At 53.8% G+C, this 20,056-nt stretch overlaps 3 protein-coding genes across 12 annotated transcripts; 1 reads left to right on the top strand and 2 right to left on the bottom strand.

Annotated features, from left to right (window-relative positions):
* Positions 1-319: 319 nt before the first annotated feature.
* LTB4R (leukotriene B4 receptor) lies at positions 320-3,035 on the bottom strand. The gene is given in 4 exon segments (XM_028166056.2): positions 320-2,188; positions 2,190-2,226; positions 2,229-2,648; positions 2,651-3,035. Coding segments are annotated over 4 exon segments (1,062 nt in total). The 3' UTR covers positions 320-1,968.
* Positions 2,907-20,012, bottom strand: LOC103004983 (leukotriene B4 receptor 2). Of its 5 annotated transcripts, none has more exons than XM_057542948.1 (10): positions 19,661-20,012; positions 19,003-19,446; positions 17,826-17,936; positions 17,115-17,256; positions 16,183-16,375; positions 15,404-15,544; positions 14,868-14,993; positions 14,466-14,702; positions 14,147-14,252; positions 2,907-3,044 (listed from the first exon to the last, which is right to left on the bottom strand). In XM_057542948.1, exons 1-10 carry the CDS (start codon positions 19,905-19,907, stop codon positions 3,010-3,012), a joined length of 1,782 nt encoding a protein of 593 aa, XP_057398931.1. In that variant the 5' UTR covers positions 19,908-20,012; the 3' UTR covers positions 2,907-3,009. The 5 variants fall into 5 exon arrangements, with proteins under 5 accessions (XP_057398931.1, XP_057398930.1, XP_057398929.1 ...); XM_057542947.1 differs by lacking the exon at positions 2,907-3,044 and adding an exon at positions 6,444-6,686; XM_057542946.1 differs by lacking the exon at positions 2,907-3,044 and adding an exon at positions 6,693-8,270.
* On the top strand, positions 8,282-13,549 carry CIDEB (cell death inducing DFFA like effector b). Of its 6 annotated transcripts, none has more exons than XM_057542953.1 (7): positions 8,282-8,297; positions 9,974-10,093; positions 10,751-10,863; positions 11,177-11,324; positions 12,240-12,389; positions 12,628-12,818; positions 12,967-13,549. In XM_057542953.1, the coding sequence occupies exons 3-7, from the start codon at positions 10,823-10,825 to the stop codon at positions 13,097-13,099; spliced, it is 663 nt and encodes a 220-aa protein (XP_057398936.1). In that variant the 5' UTR covers positions 8,282-8,297; positions 9,974-10,093; positions 10,751-10,822; the 3' UTR covers positions 13,100-13,549. The 6 variants fall into 6 exon arrangements, with proteins under 6 accessions (XP_057398936.1, XP_057398937.1, XP_057398935.1 ...); XM_057542952.1 differs by lacking the exon at positions 8,282-8,297 and adding an exon at positions 8,860-8,902; XM_057542955.1 differs by lacking the exons at positions 8,282-8,297; positions 10,751-10,863 and adding an exon at positions 8,872-8,902 and having other exon boundaries at positions 11,180-11,324.
* Positions 20,013-20,056: the final 44 nt, after the last annotated feature.

Below are 20,056 nucleotides of genomic sequence, written 5' to 3'. Positions count from 1 at the left end.
CAGTAGTATGGCTTCTTCTCAGGCCAGACTGAGTGTTCGTGTGCGTGCAAGTGTGAGCATGAGTGTGTTAAAAAGGAGTGATTCTTTCTCACAAGCTCAGCAAGACGACTGCCTCAGCCTCCCTGCCTGCCTGCCAACGTGATTCCAGTGTTTTGTACCCTTGAAAGCAGAAAGGATTTTATCCACATGACTCAGAACAAAGACTTGTCCTTTCTTGCTCCCCATCCACAAATACGGGAAAGAATCTCCAGTAAAATATCATTTGATCTTTATTCACTCAACAAACACTAAATAAGCACCTGTTATGTGCTTACTGTGTAGCATGGGCGGGAGGCCTGGGAAATAATCTATTAGGTCCCTCCCTGTTTTGGCTGCTGTTCTCAAACAGACCCACCATGCTTTCTAGCAAGGACCTGTAGACAGTTTGAGGGTCTCCTGTTCTCAGGTCCCTCAGATTCCCCCCTGTTTCCTTTTGCATCCTTCTGCACAGTTGCTGATATTACGTGGGTCTTGAAGCATCCAGGGCTCCTTCCCACTTGCTCATATTTGGGGGTCCATGGGAGATATATTGACACCCTAAGTTTGTTGCAGATGTTGCACATGGATTTGGGGGTTTTCTCCTAGTTGTCTTTCTTTTTTTATGGAAGACATTCAAAAAGTACACTGCTGCTACCATCTTCTATTTTTTTTTAAACGAATATCGTATATTTTTATTTTATTTATTTATTTTAAATTTTTGGCTGCATTGGGTCTTCACTGCTGCACGCGGGCTTTCTCTAGTTGTGGTGAGCGGGGGCTACTCTCTGTTGCAGTGGGCGGGCTTCTCATTGCGGTGGCTTCTCTTGTTGTGCAGCACAGGCTCTAGGCACACGGACTTCAGTAGTTGTGGCACATGGGCTCGGTAGTTGTGGCTCGCGGGCTCTAGAGTGCAGGCTCAGTAGTTGTAGCGCACGGGCTTAGTTGCTCTGTGGCATGTGGGATCTTCCCGGACCAGGGCTCGAACCCGTGTCCCCTGCATTGGCAGGCAGATTCTTAACCACTGCACCACCAGCGAAGCCCCTACAATCTTCTTAAAATGCTGTCAGAACAGAGCCAGTCCAAGACTCTCCAAGACAACAGTCATCCCTAGGAAAGAATGACTCAACCTTCTCACTTCTGCAAATCTTCATTTCCTAAGGGTGACCACATCACAGAGGGCCCTCAGCTCCAGCCTGCACCAGAGCGTTTTAGGGGCTGGCAGAATGCTGATGTGCAGAACTCTAGGGGATAAGATCTGATGACTTGGTTCTCAAGCGAGGCCTTCTTGGGAGACAGAGGGAAGGCAAGCCATCCCCTAGGACATCTCGCACTGAGAGGACAAAGATTACTGGTAGGAAGTTGGAGTGCTGCTAATAAAGATACCCATCACAGCCTTCAGGGCAGACACCTCACAGCAGTGCTAAGTGTTCTCAGAAGGTTAGCTAAGTCAGGGAGTGAAGGTCCGCTGAGTCGGAGAGTCTGGAGTGATGAGCCCACATGCGTGGTCTTCCTTGGCCAGCTCCTTCAGGGGTCTGCAGCCCTGTGTTGTTCTCAGTATGATCTGCAGACCACCTGCCTCAGAAGCAGGGAGGGAAGGAGGTCTGATTTCTATGTCTGTGTCTCTTCCAAAGCTGAAAATCATGGGAAACTAAAGCATGTGCCTCTCAGCTACTGAGAAGGACACCCATAAGGGCAACCAGGAGCACCCGAGTCCGCCATAATACACATGCCCCGCACACAGGGTTGACCCAATTTCAGACTTCAGTTTTAATTGCAAAGCTGCCCGTGGGGGCCAGGCTCCCACTCTGCCCTGACTTGCCCTTCCCCTCCCTCTCTTCCGCTCCACCCGCCATCTGGGTAAGAGGAGGTTGAAGAATTGGGTCAGCCAGCGTGGGCGTAATTCCCCCAGGAGGAAAGCGAGCGTCCTTCCGCTGCCGCCACCCCGCAGGCCTAGTTGACTTCGCTTCGCTCCAGAGGGTTGGTGGAGGCAGTGAGGCTCTCGGCGGGGCCAGGTTCGGGAGAGGCGGGGGCGCCCCTCACCGTCTGGGCCAGGGTGCCCCCGCGGCGGCTGGTGGACGCCTCGAAGCCAGTGCCCTCCAACAGCTTGGCGACGAGGGTGATGCCGGCCGAGCGCAGCAGGCCGCCGGCGGCGCATGCATACAGCACGGGTTACGCTGCTGCTCAGGAAGGCCAGCGTTATGAGCGCTTGCGGGCCAGGTGCAGCCGCTGACTCTCGGGCCCGGACCCCATTGTCTTGCCCGCCAGCGCGCGGACCGCCTCGGCCAGGTTCACCACGTGGTAGGGCAGCCAGAAGGCAGTGAAGGCCAGGATGATAAAGGCCAGCAGGCGGCCGGTGCAGCGGCTGCGGCGGAAGCGCCGGACCCGCAGCCGGCGCCAGATGTCGGAGTAGCTGGCCACCACGGCCAGGAAGGGCAGCAGGAAGCCGGTGACCACCTCGAAGAACAGATGGAAACCCCTATGTGCTTCGCTGGGGTACTTCGGGAAGCAGAACAGGCTCCTGTTGTCCGGTCCCAGCGTCACCTTGCGGTACAAGATGACGGGCGTGGCCAGCAGGACAGACACCACCCAGATGCCTCCTAGCGACCGCCAGGCAACTGTCTTGGTGCGAGTTTCTGGGACGCAGAGAGGAGGGCAACCGCCAGCGAGCGGTCCAGGCTCATGGCCGTGATAAGCAGGACGCTGGCATACATGCTGACCCCACAGACATAGTGGAACAGGCGGCAGCCGGCCAGTCCAAAAGTCCAGGTGCCTTGGGCCGTGTAGTAGAGGAAAAAGGGGGCAGTGAGCAATACGGCCAAGTCGGCCAGGGCCAAGTGTAGCGCCAGCAGGGCAGTGACAGAGTGCTTCCGCATCTTTACCAGGATGCTCCTCACCACAAAGCTGTTGCCAGGCAGCCCCACAGCCAGTGCCACTGACAGTACGATGATAACCAGCAGAGAGATGAACATGACACCTGGTGAGGAGGGTGCTTCAGGAGATGTAGTGCTCGTGGCCATTGCAAGGACCTGGAGAGCGAGGGCGGACACGCACATGAGGGAAGGGACAAGGGTTTCCTGACACCCTGGACACACCTAGCCTGGGTATTCTACTCTGTCTCCAAGACCAGCAGCATCAGCTGCACCTCCGCAGTATACTGCCCTCATCACTGCCAACTGACCTGCCTTAAGGGGATCTGGCTGAGTAGAAAGACTAATTTCCTCACTGGGCCACAGGGCCCCTTCCTGCCCACAGACCCAATTGCAAAATATATAGCAACAGCAGAAGCAGTATTTCCAGACCCTTCAGCCTCCTTCCCTCAGGAGACCCTGAAACCCAGAACCAAAGTGGGGACTTTCCTTACCAATGCTGCACCCCTCAAAAGGCTAGCTCCTTTTCCCCCCACCAGGCCCTCAGCCCTTCAGTCCCACTGACTTCTTCCAACCACCTACCCACTCGCCCAAGAGATGCCCAGGGCCCACCAAGAATAACAGGGATGGGGAGGATTTCGTAGATAGGAGACAAGACTAAGTCCTCCCAAGTCATTTTACCACTGGTCAGGCTTTCTTTGGAAATTCCTTTGGACCTTCTATTATGGCTTCACACTGCCCCCCGCCCCGCCTCCCCTACTCCCAGGAAACTTACTTAAGGCTTTGCCGAGCACTGGTTGGAAGCTGGTGTCAATCCCAGGGTGAGAACAGAGTGGTGTAGCCTATCCCCAGATCTGTCCCAGTGCCAGGGGCCTGGCCTGGGGTCCAGGTTCTATCAGCTAAGTCAGCCAGAGAGGAAGTACCACAGAGCAGGGGAGGGAGAAGACACATCTTCCTGAGGGTGGGGTGGAAACTCCTACCCCCTCCCTTCACTAGATGAGGTGGAATATTCTTCATGTTCCAGAAGAGCCCAGCTGGGAGGAAGACTCCTCAGGGGTGGGGCCAGAAAAGAAGAGCCCCGGAAGGGGCAGTGAGAGAAGAAAGAGGGGTGAGGGGGTGAGTAGGCTGGGGTGTGGCCTCACATGCAGGTCTAGACTGAAGAATTGAACAAAATAATAAATTGCGTCATACAGGAGAAGGAGGGAAGGAAGCCAGAGAGGGGAAATGGACTCAGATTGAGAGGTCAGAATGTTGGGTATCTTTATATTTTCTGTGAACGATGTCGATTTTTAGATTAATAGGAAGTGTAGGTTGACACTGTGGCTAGGTTCTGGGTTTGGGTCAGGTGACGTCAAAGAGGACAGCATTCTGTGTTTGGCTTGGATTCAAGCCATGACTGGGATTTGGGGGAGAGGACCCTCTTCCAGCACCCCTATCCCTCTCCTCACTTAAAAGAACTAGTTCCATTCTAGGTCAATCTCCATTCTCTTTGGTAGAAGCCAAAGTCCAAATGGTCTCTCTAGTATCACACAGAATGACAATTTCTTCCCCTTCCCGAACCACCTGACTTGTGTTTGCCCATGTGGCTACCCTGCCACATGAATTTGGTCCCAAGATCTGGGCGCTGGGCAAGGAAGTCAGCACCACCTCTTTCCTACCTTCCCACAGCTGACTGTTCTGTCCCACCTTAGACACACAGAGAAAGCAGAGGTGAACACAGGGAGCAGACATGAGGGAGTGAGGGCAGTGATGCCTTATGCCTGCCCTGCCAAGAGGGGAAACCAGGAATGTGGAAAGGGAAACAGCCCCCAGAAGGGTCACTCTTCCGGCCCCCTGGAATGAGGACAGTCTCCTCTTGAACTCTCCTGCGAAGCTAAGAACCAAAAAGTCTTATCTTCCATCTGACCATGAGCCTTCCTGCTTCCCTTCCAAGTCTGCCTCTTCTCAGGAAAGATGCACAGTGTAATGGTGGTCATTGAGGTCCCTTATCCTCTGTAGTGCCCCTACCTTTCCTGCTTTGAGAAAAGCCAGAGCAGAGTTGACCCAGCAGTTATCAGGCAGAGGATATGGCGAAAAGAAATGGGCTGAAACCGCAGCAAGAACTGAAGACAGAGTTGAGGAAGGGCTTTCTGACCACAGAGGGTGTGTGAGAAGGGGAGTGTGTAACAGAAGTTGGGGAGCCTCTGCCCCAGTGCGCGAGGACAGGAAGAAGCCCATGAAGTTGGTGTTTGGGGATAGAAGCTTCCAGCTCAGAGCTCCAGGGTCAATCAGAAGTCCCTTCTGAGAGGAACTGGGTTGTCTTTGCCTCCTCTCCCAAACTGCTCCCCACCTCCATTTCTCTCAATGGCCTGTCTTCCTCTGCCCTAGACTAGACATTCTAGGCATACTCTCTGTCCCCCAGGTCCGGAGCTCCATCCCAACCCCAGTTTTGGTGGCCCTGACGTGACCCTGAGAACTGGATTTCCTTTGCTCTCTCTCGGGCTCTGCCTGGGTGGTGTGAACAGTCACTAAAGCAGAACCAGGGTGATGGTCAGGGTGACCTCTCAGGTAAACAACCATCTAAGTTTGCCACAGACTGAGGGGGCTGGGACAAGAGACTTTCAGTGCTAAAACTGAGAGAGTCCTGGGCAAACGGGGATGGGTTGGTCACCATGGTGACCACACGTGTGTGCACACAGACATCCCCTAAAAAGGACCCCATCCTACATCCCCAAACTCAAAAGTGTCAGAATCCAGAACAATTTTGAGACCTAGAGATAGAAAGATTCCAAAAGATGGGGGCTGAGCAGTACTGGGGGAGATGAGGAACAGCTAGCAGTCTTGGGAGGAGTCAAGACTTGGCAAAGAGGAGAAAGAGAGAAAGGAGAGGTGGCACCTCCCTGAAAAATTCCTCCTGTCTTCCAGATATCCACACCACTCCCCATACCCATCATCCCCAGCCCCCAGAGGGCCCCTGGGTGAGTGAATGCCTGTTCCTGGGCTCCTTTTTGAGTCAGGTGACCTTTGCAGGGAGACTTAGATTCAAAGAAGGTAAGTCTCAGACTCCCACGGCCCCTCCCCCACTGTACCAACCACAAGACAGACAAGAAAACTTTCCTTTCAAACCCCACAGATTGACTCTCCCCTTCCAGAGCCAGTTTCCTCTCCACTCAGCTCTAACAGACCCCAAAGAATGGATCCCATCACCACCCCTCATCCAAGCACTCATACCTTCCCTTCCTCTTTCTCTCTTTGTTTCCAAAGCGGTTCTATGGGTTGGCATGGGGGAACCAGGCCACCTGGGCTGGGGAGGACAGGTCATGATGCCACCGAAGGCTGGCATTGCCCAGCCTTGGCCTGACCCAGCAGGGAACTAGGTGACTTCGGTATCACTCAGGTATGATGAACCGCTGGAGGGAGCATGCTTAAGCCATCGTGTAATTGTTGCCAAAAGCTTGGCTCCCTGTCCACCAATGCCGAATAGAAATACGGAGACAAAGTCTGGAGGAAATAGAAAAGAGTAGCTTTATTCCTTTGGCCAGGCAAGAGGGAAACACAGTAGGCTAGCGCCTCAAGAACTGTGCTCCCCCTCTCCTGGGGGATTACAGAGGGTCTTATAGGTGGAACTCGAAGTCCAGGGTAAGTGATAAGGATCAAAGTGGTGAAGGTTTTGCATTCTTCTTCTTCTTGCAATATTTTAAAACGGCCACAGCTAGCACAGGCAACCGGGTCTGGTGTCCTTGAAGTTATCGGCCCGTGACCTTCTTTTAATGCTGTGAGAGAGTGTAGGGGGAGAAGAATGCCAGGTGCAGAGTATAATTCCTATGGAATCAGAGTAATTAGCTTTGTTTAGCTTTGTGAAGGACAAGTCTAGCTACAAGTGTTTGTTAGTAGTAACAGCTAAAGAGTAACCAAGATTGCTTAACTCTTTCAGGCCTGTTTATGCTGTTTCCCCAGCCTGTTCATTGTTTGCTTATTTTCCTTATCAGAAAAGTCTCATTTCTATTTTTGCTGCAACATAACGGCCACCCAGTGTACTTCACAATAGCTTCTGGCAACAAGTAAGCAGCTCTGGCACCTGGGCACATGCCAACCTGCAAGTACATGATACTCTTTAACACGGACCACCACCACTCATAGTCCCTCAGTTTGAGGAACCTGGGCCTGCCCCAGATGTATGATAATTCTGCCCAGACAGATCCAAACTATGGTCAGAGAAGGATCCCCAAACCGTCCAGAGTGGTTCCCTGAGTTCTGGAAGGCGATGGAAAGGGATAGGGAAGAGCAGGCCCGGTTGTAGGGTTTGACGTCAAGGGTCTCATCCCTGACTGTCCTTCTCCGCCCCGCCCCCAGGGTCTCCATTGCCACGGCCCTGCCCCAGCACTTTGAGCCGAGTTGTAGCTCGGAGCTCCACGGTCCCCTCCCTAGAGTGGTCGACCCCTCGGGCCTCTCCGGAGCCCTCAAAGAGCCGCGTGAGGAAGCGGGGACCCGCCCGGGTCAGTAGATCCCCGGAGGTGAAGAGGTAGAGCAGCGGGTTGACGCTGGAGCTGAAGAAGGCCAGAGCCGTGGTTCCGGCTCGCGCCGCCTGGCTCGCCCCGCCCAGCCTCGCCAAGGCTCCTTCGGGCGGAGCCAGCGCGGCGAGCGCCTGGAGCACGTTCACAGCGTGGTAGGGGGCCCAGAGCAAGCCGAAGGCCAGCACGATGGCGCCCACCAGCCGGCCCACCCGCGCCCCTTGCCGCCTGCCGCCCCAGCGGGTGCCCCGCAGCCGCGCCAGCGTCACGCCGTAGCAGCCGAGCACCAGCCCGAAGGGCAGCACGAAGGCGGTCAGGGTCTCCAGGCTCAGGTGGGCGGCGGCGTGGGCGGGCGACGGGTGGCACAGCTGGCACACGCGGTCCGCCCAGAGGTGGCGGTAGACGGCGGCCGGGCTGGCGAGCACCAGGGCGGCCAGCCAGACGGCCAGCAGCAGGCGGCGGGCCAGGGCCGGGCTGCGCAGCCGGGGCGCCAGGAAGGGGCGGGTGACGGCGAGGCAGCGCTGCAGGCTGAGCAGGCCGGTGAGCAGCACGCTGGCGTACATGCTGAGCGCGCACACGTAGTACACGGCCTTGCAGCCCGCCTGGCCCAGCGGCCAGGCCTGCCGGGTCAGGAAGGTCACGAAGAGCGGCGTGAGCAGCAGCACCGAGCCGTCGGCCAGCGCCAGGTGCAGCACGAGCGTGGCCAACAGCGGTCGCCCCCGTGCGGGCCGCCAGCCCGCCAAGCTCCACACCACGAAGCCATTGCCAGGCAGCCCCAGCAGCGCCGCCAGCAGCAGGAAGGCCGTGCCTGTGACCCGCGAGGTCTTCCAGCTCAGCAGCGTCTCGTTCCCCGGGGGACCGTAGCAGACCGACATCCTTAGGCGCCTACGGGAGGCTGGAAGGAGCCATGGAGCGCTTTCAGGTGGGGCAAAGGCCCACGTTACGCCTGATGCCAGTGAGAAGGGACTGTGCCTCCCTCACTCCTCTGCAGCCTGCCTCTCTTCTGTCTGGGAGCTTCTGTCTCTTCCTCCAGGACCCCAGCCTCAGCTCAAACACTGCTTCCTGGAACCCAAATCCTCTGCTCGGGGTCAGCCGACCTCCCCAGTCCTGACTCCCAGGCTGTCACTGCCTCCACCTTCCACCCTCCTAACCTGGCCTCTCCTTCTTCGTCCAGCCCTGTTGCCTATACCTCAGGGCAAAAGTGAGTGGAAGGGAGTATGGTCTCATGGGCAGATCTACTTACCCAGCTGGGAGCGAGCAGGGTTGGGGGCCCTCCAGGGGCCTGGGGAAGCCCAAAGGCAAAGGAGCAGTGGGCCAGGTGCCTAATTCTGTCCTGTGCCTGTCAGGTTGGCAGAGGGTGAGGCGAAAACAGGGAGGGACAAGGTGGGGCTCCTCTCGGGCCTTTCCTGGGGCCCCTCCCTCACCCTGCTGCTTCCCATCACTAACATGTCCAGGCGTGTGAGAGCCCGCCTCCCCAGGAAACAGGATAAGCTGAAGGGGTGCAGATAAGGGCCCCTGGTCGTGTGGGTGAGTAGGGACACTGCCGGATCCTGCCCCTGGGTCCTGCTTCTGCGCTCATCCCTCCCCACCCCCTGCCCCCCACCCTCTGGTCCCAATCCTCCCACCCTGCAGCTCTTATGCTGTCTGGCCGCTCTTGCCTGCACTCAGCAGAGAAGGCGTCCCAACTCCTCATTCCCCCAGCTGCTCTACCTTTGCCTGTTTTCAGACTCCTGACCCTGCTGAGCCCCCTTTTTCCTCAGCTTCCTACCTACCCCTCTCACCTCTTGCCTGGGACCCTGCCCCAGTCATTCCGCCCTCACAGCTCTCAGTGGGCTGTCAATGACAGCTTTCAGTGTAAAGCATGGGCTAAGTTCCGGGCGGAATGGGAGATGCATGGAAGGGTGAGGGGCTTATAGCCTGGTTGAGGAGTCCTAACTCACAGCCATGAAGAGACCACACTGCCAGGCTGCACCAGGATACAACGCAAGGAAAAAGGAAAGGGCACAGTGTAGAGACTTATTTCTCTAGGTCGTGAGGTTGGGCAAAGCTTGGAAAGGAAGAAATTTGGTAGATTGATGAAATTTAGGGAAAGGGAAAAAAGGCTTCTGCCCAGTCAACAGCCAGAAGGGGATTTCTTGGGAGCCAGGACACCAGTCTTGTCTCAGTTTGGGTTCCCTCCAAAGCAGAGCCTGAGTCGAGGGCATGGGTACAGGTAATCTTGTATTTGGGGGGTCAGGTCGGGAAGCAGGAGTGAGGGAGCAGGGGAAGAGGAGAGGGAAGAGGAAAGCCAGTAAGAGTGTGTTATTGAGTTCCAATATTCAGTGGGCATCAGGAAACTCTGAGTGCACAAAATAACTTCCAGAAAGACAGAAGATGGGCGTTTATGGCCAGCTCACATTCCCCATTGTTTAAGGGTTGTCCTAGAGGCATTAATGCCCTTATACACACTTGCAGCCTGTACTTGTCAGGGGGCTGAGTGGGCTGCTACAGCTTCAGATAAGACTCCTGGGCAGGAAATCAGAGAGACTTATGCTCATGTGAGGGATTCACTGACAGTGAGAGTCTGAGCTTCCTCACAACTGTTCATCACAACTGCAGCTGAAATCAGAGATGGGACACGGGGCACCGAATGCTAAAGTCCTGATGCCATCAAAGGACCCATCCCCTCTGCCGCTATCCACATCTCCTTCATGCCTGTAAAGTGGCCAATGGAGAAAGGTGAGAGAATGACTAATCCAGTGCAGCTGAAGCAGGCAGTTCTTCTGAAGAGAAGTATTGAGCCAGCCCCTCCCCTAGCCCACAGAGGGAAGAGCATGAAAGCAGGAAGGCCAGGGTCCCAGACAGGATCCTGGTGATTCTGGATCCATGGATCAGGACCCATCCTCCCCTCGCACCCCACCCAGGCACACTGCCTGGAGGTGTCCTATTTTCTCCAAGCCCTGCCCATCCTCAGCACGGCCTCCCTGTTCCTAAAGCTGCAGTTCATGGCTTTTTCAGTAGGTGGCAGCACATAGAGAGCAAATCACATAACCAGCTTCACACAGATTGGGAGCCAGAAGAAATTGGCCCTAGAAATTACCTCGATATAAAGAAACACACCGGAGATCACATTCCATCCAATTACATAGTTCCCATTTACCCTCACATCACACGCTGCCACCAGAGACACACACACAAACTTCCATGGCTTTTGCTGGACATATCTGGGCCTCGATCCTTCCTCCACGACCCCACTTGGCCCTTCCCCTCCTCCCTCCCCTTGGACTTTGCCCTTCTCGCTGGCCAGGCAGGGGGGCCAGAGTCCGGGCTTGACTCATACCCCACCTCGCTGGGGCTGAGATCCCAGCTCCATAACAGAAAACACCACCACTTCAGCTCCAACCCCGCGGAGAACCAGCCAGCCCAGAACTCCTGGGAGAGGCAACTCTCCTGCTCCTTCCCTCCACCATGGAGTACCTCTCTGCCCTGGACCCCAGCGGCCTGCTCAGGTGATTTCTAACCCTTCTCTCCACTCTCCAGCTCTGGGGATATAGGCAGGGTGACAAAGCTGCTTTCAGACCCTAGAAAACTTTCGAATTTGTACCCCTTCCCCTCCCTGCCCCTTTTCACAGTGGGCTTGTCCAGCTCCTGAACTGCCCCCACCCCCAGTCCGTGGTCTCTCCCTCTCTCCCCGAGCTACTTTAATCTGCACACCTAGATCCCTCCCTCCCAACTTCCCTAACGCTCCAGCTATCCCACACCCATCACCCCCGCTGCACTCACCAAACCCCTCACTCCTTCTTGACCTTTCTTCCCACCTAGCAGGTCAGTATCCAGTATGAGCTCCGATTTGGGCCGTAAGCTCTGGACCTCGGCTCCACCACCCCGGCGACCTTTCCGTGTCTGTGATCACAAGCGCGCCACCCGGAAAGGCCTGACAGCTGCCACCCGCCGGGAACTGCTAAACAAGGTGAGTGGGCCAAGTCCCTGGGTTCCAAGAGCAGGGGCAGCCAAGGGGCTAGGGAAGAGTGTGGGCTTGGAATAACGAGCAGGAAGGGCCGCGGCTACATGGCTGCCCTTCCCTCTGAGAGCTGAAAGCAGGGGGTGAGCCCAGTGGCTTCGGCTGCATTTGAGTCAATGCACTTTTTTTTTTTCCCAAGGAGTGGGCTTTTCTTTGGGGGCGGGAAAGGAGTAGACAGGGTTGGAGGGATAGATTTCAGAACTCAGTATGGAACGGCAATTTGTATGACAGATCAAATTCAAATCCTGATTCTGCCGCTTCCTAGTGTCAAAACTTGGGAAGTTATTCAGCCTATCAAAACCTCAGTTTCTTCATCTGTAAAAAGGGAACAGTAATACAACTACCTCCTAGGGCTGCTGAAAGGAGTAAAAGCGAATCATGTATGTAAAGTGCTACATAGATATTTGACACTAGTGAAGACTCAAAAAGGTTAAAAGTTATTATTACTGAAAATAGTTCTGAAGAACTCTGTAAGGGTCGGGGAGAGTGAGGTGGGACACTGGAGATAAGACCCCATCGTGACAGGCCCCGTCAGCATAATGCCTATACCCATTCAAGAGAAACTGGCTAGCTTTTCAATTCCTAACCAGTAGGCATGGCTTGGAGGGAAGCTGAGAGCGATGACAGTGACATGGTAGGAGCAAAGCAGGAACAAATAGGAAAAGGACAGCCCCTAGTGAGGGTCCCCCAACAACTAAAGAACACCGTGAGCTAGAGCCATTAGACGGGATGGCAAAGCACCGGGAAGGAGAGTTGGGATATCAGTCAGCATCTAGGGTCAACCATTGGGTGCCGGGCAGCTGGACGGGGAAGGGGCATGGGATGAGCTCTGCCCCTTCCCTCCTACTTCTTGCCACTGGGCAGGCACTGGAGACTCTGATGCTGAGTGGAGTGCTAACACTGGTGCTGGAGGAGGATGGGACCACAGTGGACAGCGAGGACTTCTTCCAGCTGTTGGAGGAGGACACGTGCCTGATGGTGCTGGAGCTGGGACAGAGCTGGAGCCCCAGCAGGGTGAGAGGCCCCCACTGGGGCTGCTTAGGCCACTGACCCTTTCTGTCACTCCCGAGCCTCTTCTGCTGCCTAACCCTGATCTTGGGGGCAGAGGCGATGGGAGAGGTGAGTTGTCGTCGAGGACTCCTTATAGCGGACCAACAGTCCAGGCAAGGGTGGGTCTGTCCCAGTGCTGACGGGGATTCGTGGTGGGTGTCAGTATGTGAGGGTCCATTGCACCGATGGGGGGGCCCTACAGGGTGGGGTGCTGTCGTATGGCCTGGGCCGGGAGAAGCCCAAGCACAGCAAGGACATCGCCCGCATCACCTTCGATGTGTACAAGCAAAACCCTCGAGACCTCTTTGGCAGCCTGAACATCAAAGCCACGTTCTACGGGCTCTACTCCATGAGCTGTGACATTCAAGGACTCGGCCCAAAGAAAATACTCAGGTCAGAGACCAACATGTCACAGTTCCCCATCCCTACAGCTGCACTCCCCTACCCTGTTAGCTCCCCTGTGGAAAACCCCCAGACCCCAGCCTGTGGCCTCCTCCCAGGTTCCCCCACCCCGTGACTTCCTCTTGTCTCTGCCCTTCAGGGAGCTCCTCCGATGGGCCTCCGCACTGCTGCAAGGCCTGGGCCACATGCTGCTGGGAATTTCCTCCACCCTTCGTCATGCAGTGGAAGGGACTGAGCGGTGGCAGCGGCAGGGTCGCCTCCAACCCTACTGAGAAGGGGCTCTGAGCTTCTGCCCCTAGACTCATTCCAAGAGACAGACTGTAAGGACTGTGACAGCGTCAAGTTTGGGGCCTACACACAGTGCAGGCTCACTAACTCGCTTGTTTTCCCCAGTCTTCTGATCCCATAGTGACAGGCCCATCAGCCTAACGCCTTCCACCCCAGCCTATACCCACTGCTGAAGAATACTATCCATTCCTAGCCATCTTTCCAGCCTCCCACTTACCCTGAAAGGCCACAGCCTGTCCACAGGCATCTGGATCCCACCCTGATTGCTGCTACATCTAGAGGTCCTTACCACTCCCCTCCTGTCCCTAAGCTCCCCAGTGCCCTGAAGAGAGCCCTCTGTAACTTCACCTTGAGATCTCTATTTCTTTGTACCTTTCCCCCCCAAAATAACAAAGGTGTTTCCAGTAAAAATATAAAAATGTTTATCAATAAGACTTTTGACTCCAATTTAAACTAGGAACAGGACAGGATAGATACTCCGTTTCCCCCTGCCCCATCAACACCCAGTCCCAGATCCAAAGGCCTTAGTCTTCAAGTATTGAGTTCAAGGCCCGCCTCCGCTTAGCCACCGCCCCCTGCTGCTGTTCCCAAGCCTCTCGCCGCTTCAGGAAGGTAGTCAGGGCCACGTTTCGAGCTACATGGTGGCCAAAAGGGTCCCTTATCAGCTCCTGGTTCCGCGCCCCTGCAAAGGGAACCATTCATGTTCAGTATCACCATGCAGTCACCCACCCATCCTTGAAGAGACTCTACTTGGGGTGAAGGTCCCTCCATTTTTTTGGAACCCTGGGTCTGCCTCAGGATAGAGTTAACACCCCACTGTCCAAAGAAGAGAAGTCAGGAGGCGGGGTGGGAGCACAGGGCCGCACCGTCCGCAGAGTGGCCGGGGAGAGCAGACTGCCAAGAGCCCACGGCCAAGACCACCCTTTGGAACTGAAGTCTCTGCTTAATTTAGGTCCATTCCCAGCCACCCAGCTCTTTAGAGTGAGGGAAGGGAACATTTGGAAAGGTCCAAGATCGGTGCTGGTACTCACCCAGCTCAGCAGCAATTTCCTTCCGGGCCCCCAAGGCTGCCCCACTCCAGATGGCATCAAGCACACGGCTGCCGTGGCGACTACAGGCCAGAGCCACATATTGTCCCTGCATTGAGACAAGCAAGGTAGGGCCCTCTAGGGCAATGCACAGAAGTGTGTTGGGTGGGGGTGGGCGTGAGGGCGGAAGTTAAGAGGCTGAGGTGAAGCAGTCTAGGAACTACATATCCTCTCTGGGACTCCAAAGGACAGTCCTGGGGGAAGCTCACATTCTCTAAATGGAGGATGGCAGAGGAATCAAAGCAGAAGCCAGAAATCTAACCTTTAGGGTCTTCAGCACCTGGCGGCGCTGCTTGCGTGTCACAGAGGGGCTGGTCAGGACAGCATCAAGCACATGGGAACCAGCAGGGCTTTGGGCCAGAGTCAGAAGCTGTGGTCCTGTCAAGGCGCCCAAACTTCGAAGTATAAGACCAGGACTGGAGAAGTGCAGCAAATGCTGGAGCAGTAGAGACCCAAGGACTGTCACTTCCCCCAGGTCCCTGGCGGTGGCCATTTCTACCTGGAAGGACAGAGACAGGGAATTAGGAGGCAGCCACCAAACTGCCACCTTCACTTGGATGAAGCCAGAGATCTCACCACCCTCACCTCAGTGGTGAGGGGCTTCCTAAGCCCTGGGAAGCCTGGTCCCCAGTTAGTCACAGGTTTGGCCTCTCCCCTACCTCACCTGGTGCTCCGCGGGCACTGCCCCCTCCTCCTCCGCCAGTCCATAGTACACCTCATAAGTCATCAAAGTGGCAAAGAGAGGCACACAGGCCACTTGCCGGGAAGAGGGCTCTGCACAGTGGAACGCCTAGAAGGGAAGACAAAACATGAAACTGAGAACTAACCTCAACTAATTCATCCCTAACCTCGACTTCCCAGACAGGGGAAAGCATTCAGGACAGATGAGAATGCCTAACTCCACAAGAACATAAGCTGCATGCGGACAGGATCTCATCTGCCTTCCTGTATCCACAGCCTCCATATATGTAACAGGGACTGAATAAATATTTATTCCTTAAAACTTCTCTCTCTGTCCTGGGAGACAATTCTCATTCCAGGGCCATGAGATGGTTTTGGCTTCATTTCCCCCTGTATCTGTTAACTCCCTGGGCACTAGACCTCTTGGGTCCACAGATACAACGACTGAAGATTAGCTAAGTCCTAGCAGGTGGAATTTGAACTGAGGGCATAAATGGGTTGCAGGTAACCACCACTCACCTCCAACAACAGCTGTAGGACCTGGGCTTGGTGGATCCCAACTCTGTGGCAGGCCCTGACCAGGGCAATGACTACCCCTGGGTGACCCTGAGCCAGCACAGCTTCCAGGGCAGGGCTTAGCTCCTCAAACACGGGGGACAGCTGAGGGGAAACATGGGTTAAAGAATCTGGCATTCTGGTAACAGTGGGCTGAGTTATTCAGAGAAATCTTCCTGCCAAAAACAACTGAACATGCTAGATAAAACATAAAAGCATTGCCAATAACAGGACTTTGGTTTGGACGGATAAGGAAGGTCCAGAACAAAGGGGCAGTCTTAGAGGTGCGGCCTCCCATGGGGAGGGGATTGCAAATGGCCATACTCTCAGGATAAGGAAGGACTAGAATTAAACCTCCCCTTCTACCCTAGATCTCAACCCATGAGATCCCAGGGAAGCATGCCTTGGCACTAAGCAGCAAAGGAAATGAGAAGCTACGACAGTAGCTCCAGTGCTCATATGGATTTGTAGCCAAGTACCCAGAGACTGAGCGAGCCACGGAAGCGCAGGCTGAGAACTTGAATTACGCCAGTCCCCTGCGGGCACTGGCACCTGAGAGAAGCCAAAGCAAATCCTTTCTGGGAAGAAGGCACCTTCACCCTAAGCTCTGGGAAGCCTCCAGGAATAACTTCTCAAGGGGAACGGCCAGCACACTGTTGAAAATACAGAAGCAGGCATACAATAAAGCAAGTCCCAATGAACAAGAACTAACAGACACAGACTCAGCCAAGTTCCTGACTCACCAGCTCAGGAGTGGTGACAGCATCCAGGAAACGCTGCAAAGGGAAGTTAGCAATAGGATGTGCAGCCAGGGTCTGCAGCTGTCCTTGGAAGTGATCCTCAAAGAGGCTCTGGAGCTTTGGGGGCTCCGACACCAGCAGCACCTGCTCCAGGAGTCTGGAGCTCGTCTGATCGCGCAGAAATAGCAGTAGGGGACTGGGGACGAGGAGAGGGTGATCAGATAGTCTTCACTTCACTTCATCCAAAATAACCACATCACTGGACTTACCATGGTGATCATTTTGAAGTGTACTGAAATAGCAAATCATCACGTTGTGTGACAGGAACTAATACAGTGTTGTAGGTCAATTATACTTCAAAAACAAACAAACTTATAGGAAAAGAGATCAGATTTGTGTTTACCAGAGGCAGGGGCCCTGGCGGGAGGGGGAATTGGCACAAGGCGGTCAAAGGTACAAACTTCCAGTTATAAGATAAATACTAAGGATGTAACGTATAACAAGATAAATATAACTAACACTATTGTATGTTTTACATGCAAGTTGTTAAGAGTTCCCATCACAAGGAAAAAAAAACTTTTTCCTACTTCTTTAATTTTGTATGTAAATGAGATGATGGATGTTCACTAAACTTATTGTGGTCATTGTTTTGTGAGGTAAGTCAGTCAAATCATGCTGCACACCTTAAACTTACACAGTGCTGTATGTCAATTATATCTCAGTGAAACTGGACAAAAAATAACATGGCTATATACATATATATCTCATATATATATCTCATGTATGTATCTGATATATATATTTCATATATATACATATGTACACACATACACAGAATGAAAACCTTTGTCTTTTAAAACAAACAAAATACCTACATCATGTCATTCATTTCACACAGCCCACCACCTTGGTCAATCCTGAGGCCCTGTCCATACCTGCCATCTGCTGAGGAATTGCGGCTACTCAGGTAGCCCATCACAGCATTGCAGAGGTGGGCACAAAACTGGGGCAGCTTGCGGTGTAAGATCTGTAAGGCCACTTGAAGGCAGAAGCTGGAGATCTTGTCAGTGATAAACACTGTGGGGGAGGGCAGAAATAATAAAAGCGGCTTTCCCAAAATCCAGACAACCTGTAAAACCTGACCTCAGGCAACAAGGTTCAAGGGACTATGGATACAAATGGTCTACATAGGGCCTTTACAACATCAAACCAGATAAGATTTGAAAAAAAGAGGGATAAGACTGATCAAAATAAGAGTCTTGGGCTTCCCTGGTGGCGCAGTGGTTGAGAATCTGCCTGCTAATGCAGGGGACACGGGTTCGAGCCCTGGTCTGGGAAGATCCCACATGCCGCAGAGTGACTAGGCCCATGAGCCGCAACTACTGAGCCTGCGCATCTGGAGCCTGTGCTCCGCAACAAGAGAGGCCGCGACAGTGAGAGGCACGCGCACCACGATGAACAGTGGCCCCCGCTTGCCGCAGCTGGAGAAAGCCCTTGCACAGAAACGAAGACCCAACACAACCAAAAATTAATTAATTAATTAATTAAAATCTGGATATTATTAAAAAAAAAAAAAAAGAGCCTTGTTTGATGATAATCACCTCCAAAAAAGAAGATCCTAGATTTCCTCCTATTTCCCTCCTTACCAGCAATGTCCTTCAGAAAGCAGGAGCTCAGGTTCTGAAGACAATTCAAGAAGGTTTCAGGGACCTCGAAATCGGTTGCCTTACATTCCCGAGATGGGGCCCTTTGTGCTTCTGAAGGAAGATCAAGAACGTATGCAGTGGTGAGATCACAAACTGCCATCCAGGAGGAAGAATAATTCCATAGTTGAACAAGGATTCGGCTTGGAGATGCAGAACACATACAACTCAATTGGTACAACTCAATGTCTCGTCTCATCTGGATGACTGAACTGAGACTACATTTCCGTTTTAATTTTTCTAAGAAACTTCAACCAGCTCCCCCATGGTCCATAGGAGATAGTCCAAACTCCTCAGTCAGGAATTCAAGGTATTCCAAAATCAGGCCTCACCTAAACTCACTATCTTATTTCCCAATGTTTTTCAAACTGTAGGTCCGCTGCCTAGGAGTGTATTACGAAATCAATCTAGTGGGTCTCAACAAGCTTTTTTTTTTTTTTTTTTTTTGGCCGCACTGCATGGCCTGCGGGATCTTATTTCCCCAACCAGGGATCGAACCTGCGCCCCCTGCAGTGAAAGCGCGGATTCTTAATCACTGGACCTCCAGGGAAGTCCAAGCATTTTTTTAATGTAACACACAAAATAAAATGAAAATGGAGGGAATTCCCTGGCGGTCCAGTGGTTAGGGCTCCAAGCTTCTCACTGCACAGGGCACAGGTTTGATGCCTGGTCGAGGAACTAAGATCCCACAAGCCACGTGTGGCACAGCAAAAAAAAGGGGGGAAAAGAAAATATCAGAGTGGGTTGCATGTAGTAAGGGTATTGTTTCCTGACCTTTTGCTTGAATCCAGTATGTGTATATATACACATATGTATGTCGAGTCATGTTTAAAAAACTTTTCCATACTGTGGGTTCTGGTTAAAAAAAAGTTTGAAACACAGTGCTCAAGTGAATCATCTCTTCCACTTGCCCCCATTCTTCCAACAGCTGTTCCCTAAACACACCTATGCATCCTCACCTCTGGGCCTCTACACACACTAATCTTTGGCCTGCTATCCCTGACCTAATTTCTCTGCTAATTCTTCAAGGTCATGAAGAAATTTTCTGCTTATTCTCTCCTTCTGAACTTCCTAAACTCTCCTTCCCTCTGGGTCCATATCCCTTTCTTGTAATACTTACCAGGTAACTGGGAGCCACGGTGCCTGGCTCTCTCAGACTCCAGAAGAGTCCCTCCCAATACCTGCAGCAAAGTTCTGACCACGAAGCTGCCATGTGTGTCTCCACAGTAGAAAAGAAAATCATCACACACCTCAGCGGCTAGTCCCAGGCCCAGCTCCTCCAGGGTCTCCAAAGGACCATCCTTCCCATCCTCCTCCTCCTCCTCCTCTGCAGGGCTCCCTAGCAATCGAGGCAGCTGCAGCAAAGCACTTTGCAATACATGGACCCCACATCGATGACAGGCCACAAAGCGCAAGTTGGGCCGCAGAGCAGCCCATACTCGACACAGCGGTTTCAGGGGACTGAACCCCAACAGTTCCTGCAGCATCTCACTACCAGCCCTGTTTGTGGCCAAGGCTAGGGCCTGAGCCTCCACTTCTTTCAAAACATTGTATACCATCAGCTCTGGAAAAACAAGAAAAGAAATATATTAAAGAGAATGAGAGGAGGCTACGGTTATGTTCCATCACTTAACCAAGGGGTGGGGAGGGAGGAAGGGGATATAGGAGATGAAACTAAGTCCTCACACCCTGGGGACCCACGAAAATGCCCTTACCGGTCCTGGATTTTATGCCCAAATAAGTGCCTCCCTTGATCCCACCCCAAAGTTGCTCCCTACCTCGTTCTTCTCCCGTCTCGGGGACCTCTTTCAGCGCGGAGAGGGCCCGGCGGAAATACCCCAGAGCTTCTGGGCTTAGGTGAGGGTGCGCATCCGGAGGCGGCTCTGAGCGCCCATCCGGAGGCGGGCAGGGTTGTCGCTGGCAGCCTGGTGGGGGGCGCCCCGAGCCCTTGGCTCCGCGCCCTCTTTTGCCGCCAGCTGGGAACCGGCGCCCCGCCTGGTGGGGGGAGCGCGGACCCAGCCCCATGAGTGCTTCAGCGCCTCTCCGCCAGCGAAAGCTTCCTTAGCCGCAGGGTGAACCTCAACGGAGTCGGGTGCTGGCCAGGGCCGGGCAGAGTTTAGCCACGCCTGCGCGCTCGGGGCGCCGCGTTACACGTCATAGCCCCGCGACTACCG

The sequence above is a fragment of the Balaenoptera acutorostrata genome, chromosome 3 (assembly GCF_949987535.1).
Source record: "Balaenoptera acutorostrata chromosome 3, mBalAcu1.1, whole genome shotgun sequence".
In the NCBI taxonomy this organism is placed as follows: Eukaryota; Metazoa; Chordata; class Mammalia; order Artiodactyla; family Balaenopteridae; genus Balaenoptera; species Balaenoptera acutorostrata.
Note: the sequence above shows the minus strand (reverse complement) of the source record. Positions and strands in the feature narration are given on the sequence as shown.

Excerpts from the sequence above, each read along its gene's own strand:
- CIDEB (XM_057542953.1), top strand. The coding sequence starts at position 10,823 with ATGGAGTACCTCTCTGCCCTGGACCCCAGCGGCCTGCTCAG. Across the intron at positions 10,864-11,176 it reads GACCCCAGCGGCCTGCTCAG|CAGGTCAGTATCCAGTATGA; the intron begins GTGATTTCTAAC and ends CTTCCCACCTAG. Across the intron at positions 12,819-12,966 it reads GGCCCAAAGAAAATACTCAG|GGAGCTCCTCCGATGGGCCT; the intron begins GTCAGAGACCAA and ends TCTGCCCTTCAG.
- LOC103004983 (XM_057542946.1), bottom strand. The coding sequence starts at position 19,907 with ATGGGGCTGGGTCCGCGCTCCCCCCACCAGGCGGGGCGCCGGTTCCCA. Across the intron at positions 15,545-16,182 it reads CTGTCACCACTCCTGAGCTG|CTGTCCCCCGTGTTTGAGGA; the intron begins GTGAGTCAGGAA and ends GTTTCCCCTCAG. Across the intron at positions 14,703-14,867 it reads CAGTGCCCGCGGAGCACCAG|GTAGAAATGGCCACCGCCAG; the intron begins GTGAGGTAGGGG and ends CTGTCCTTCCAG.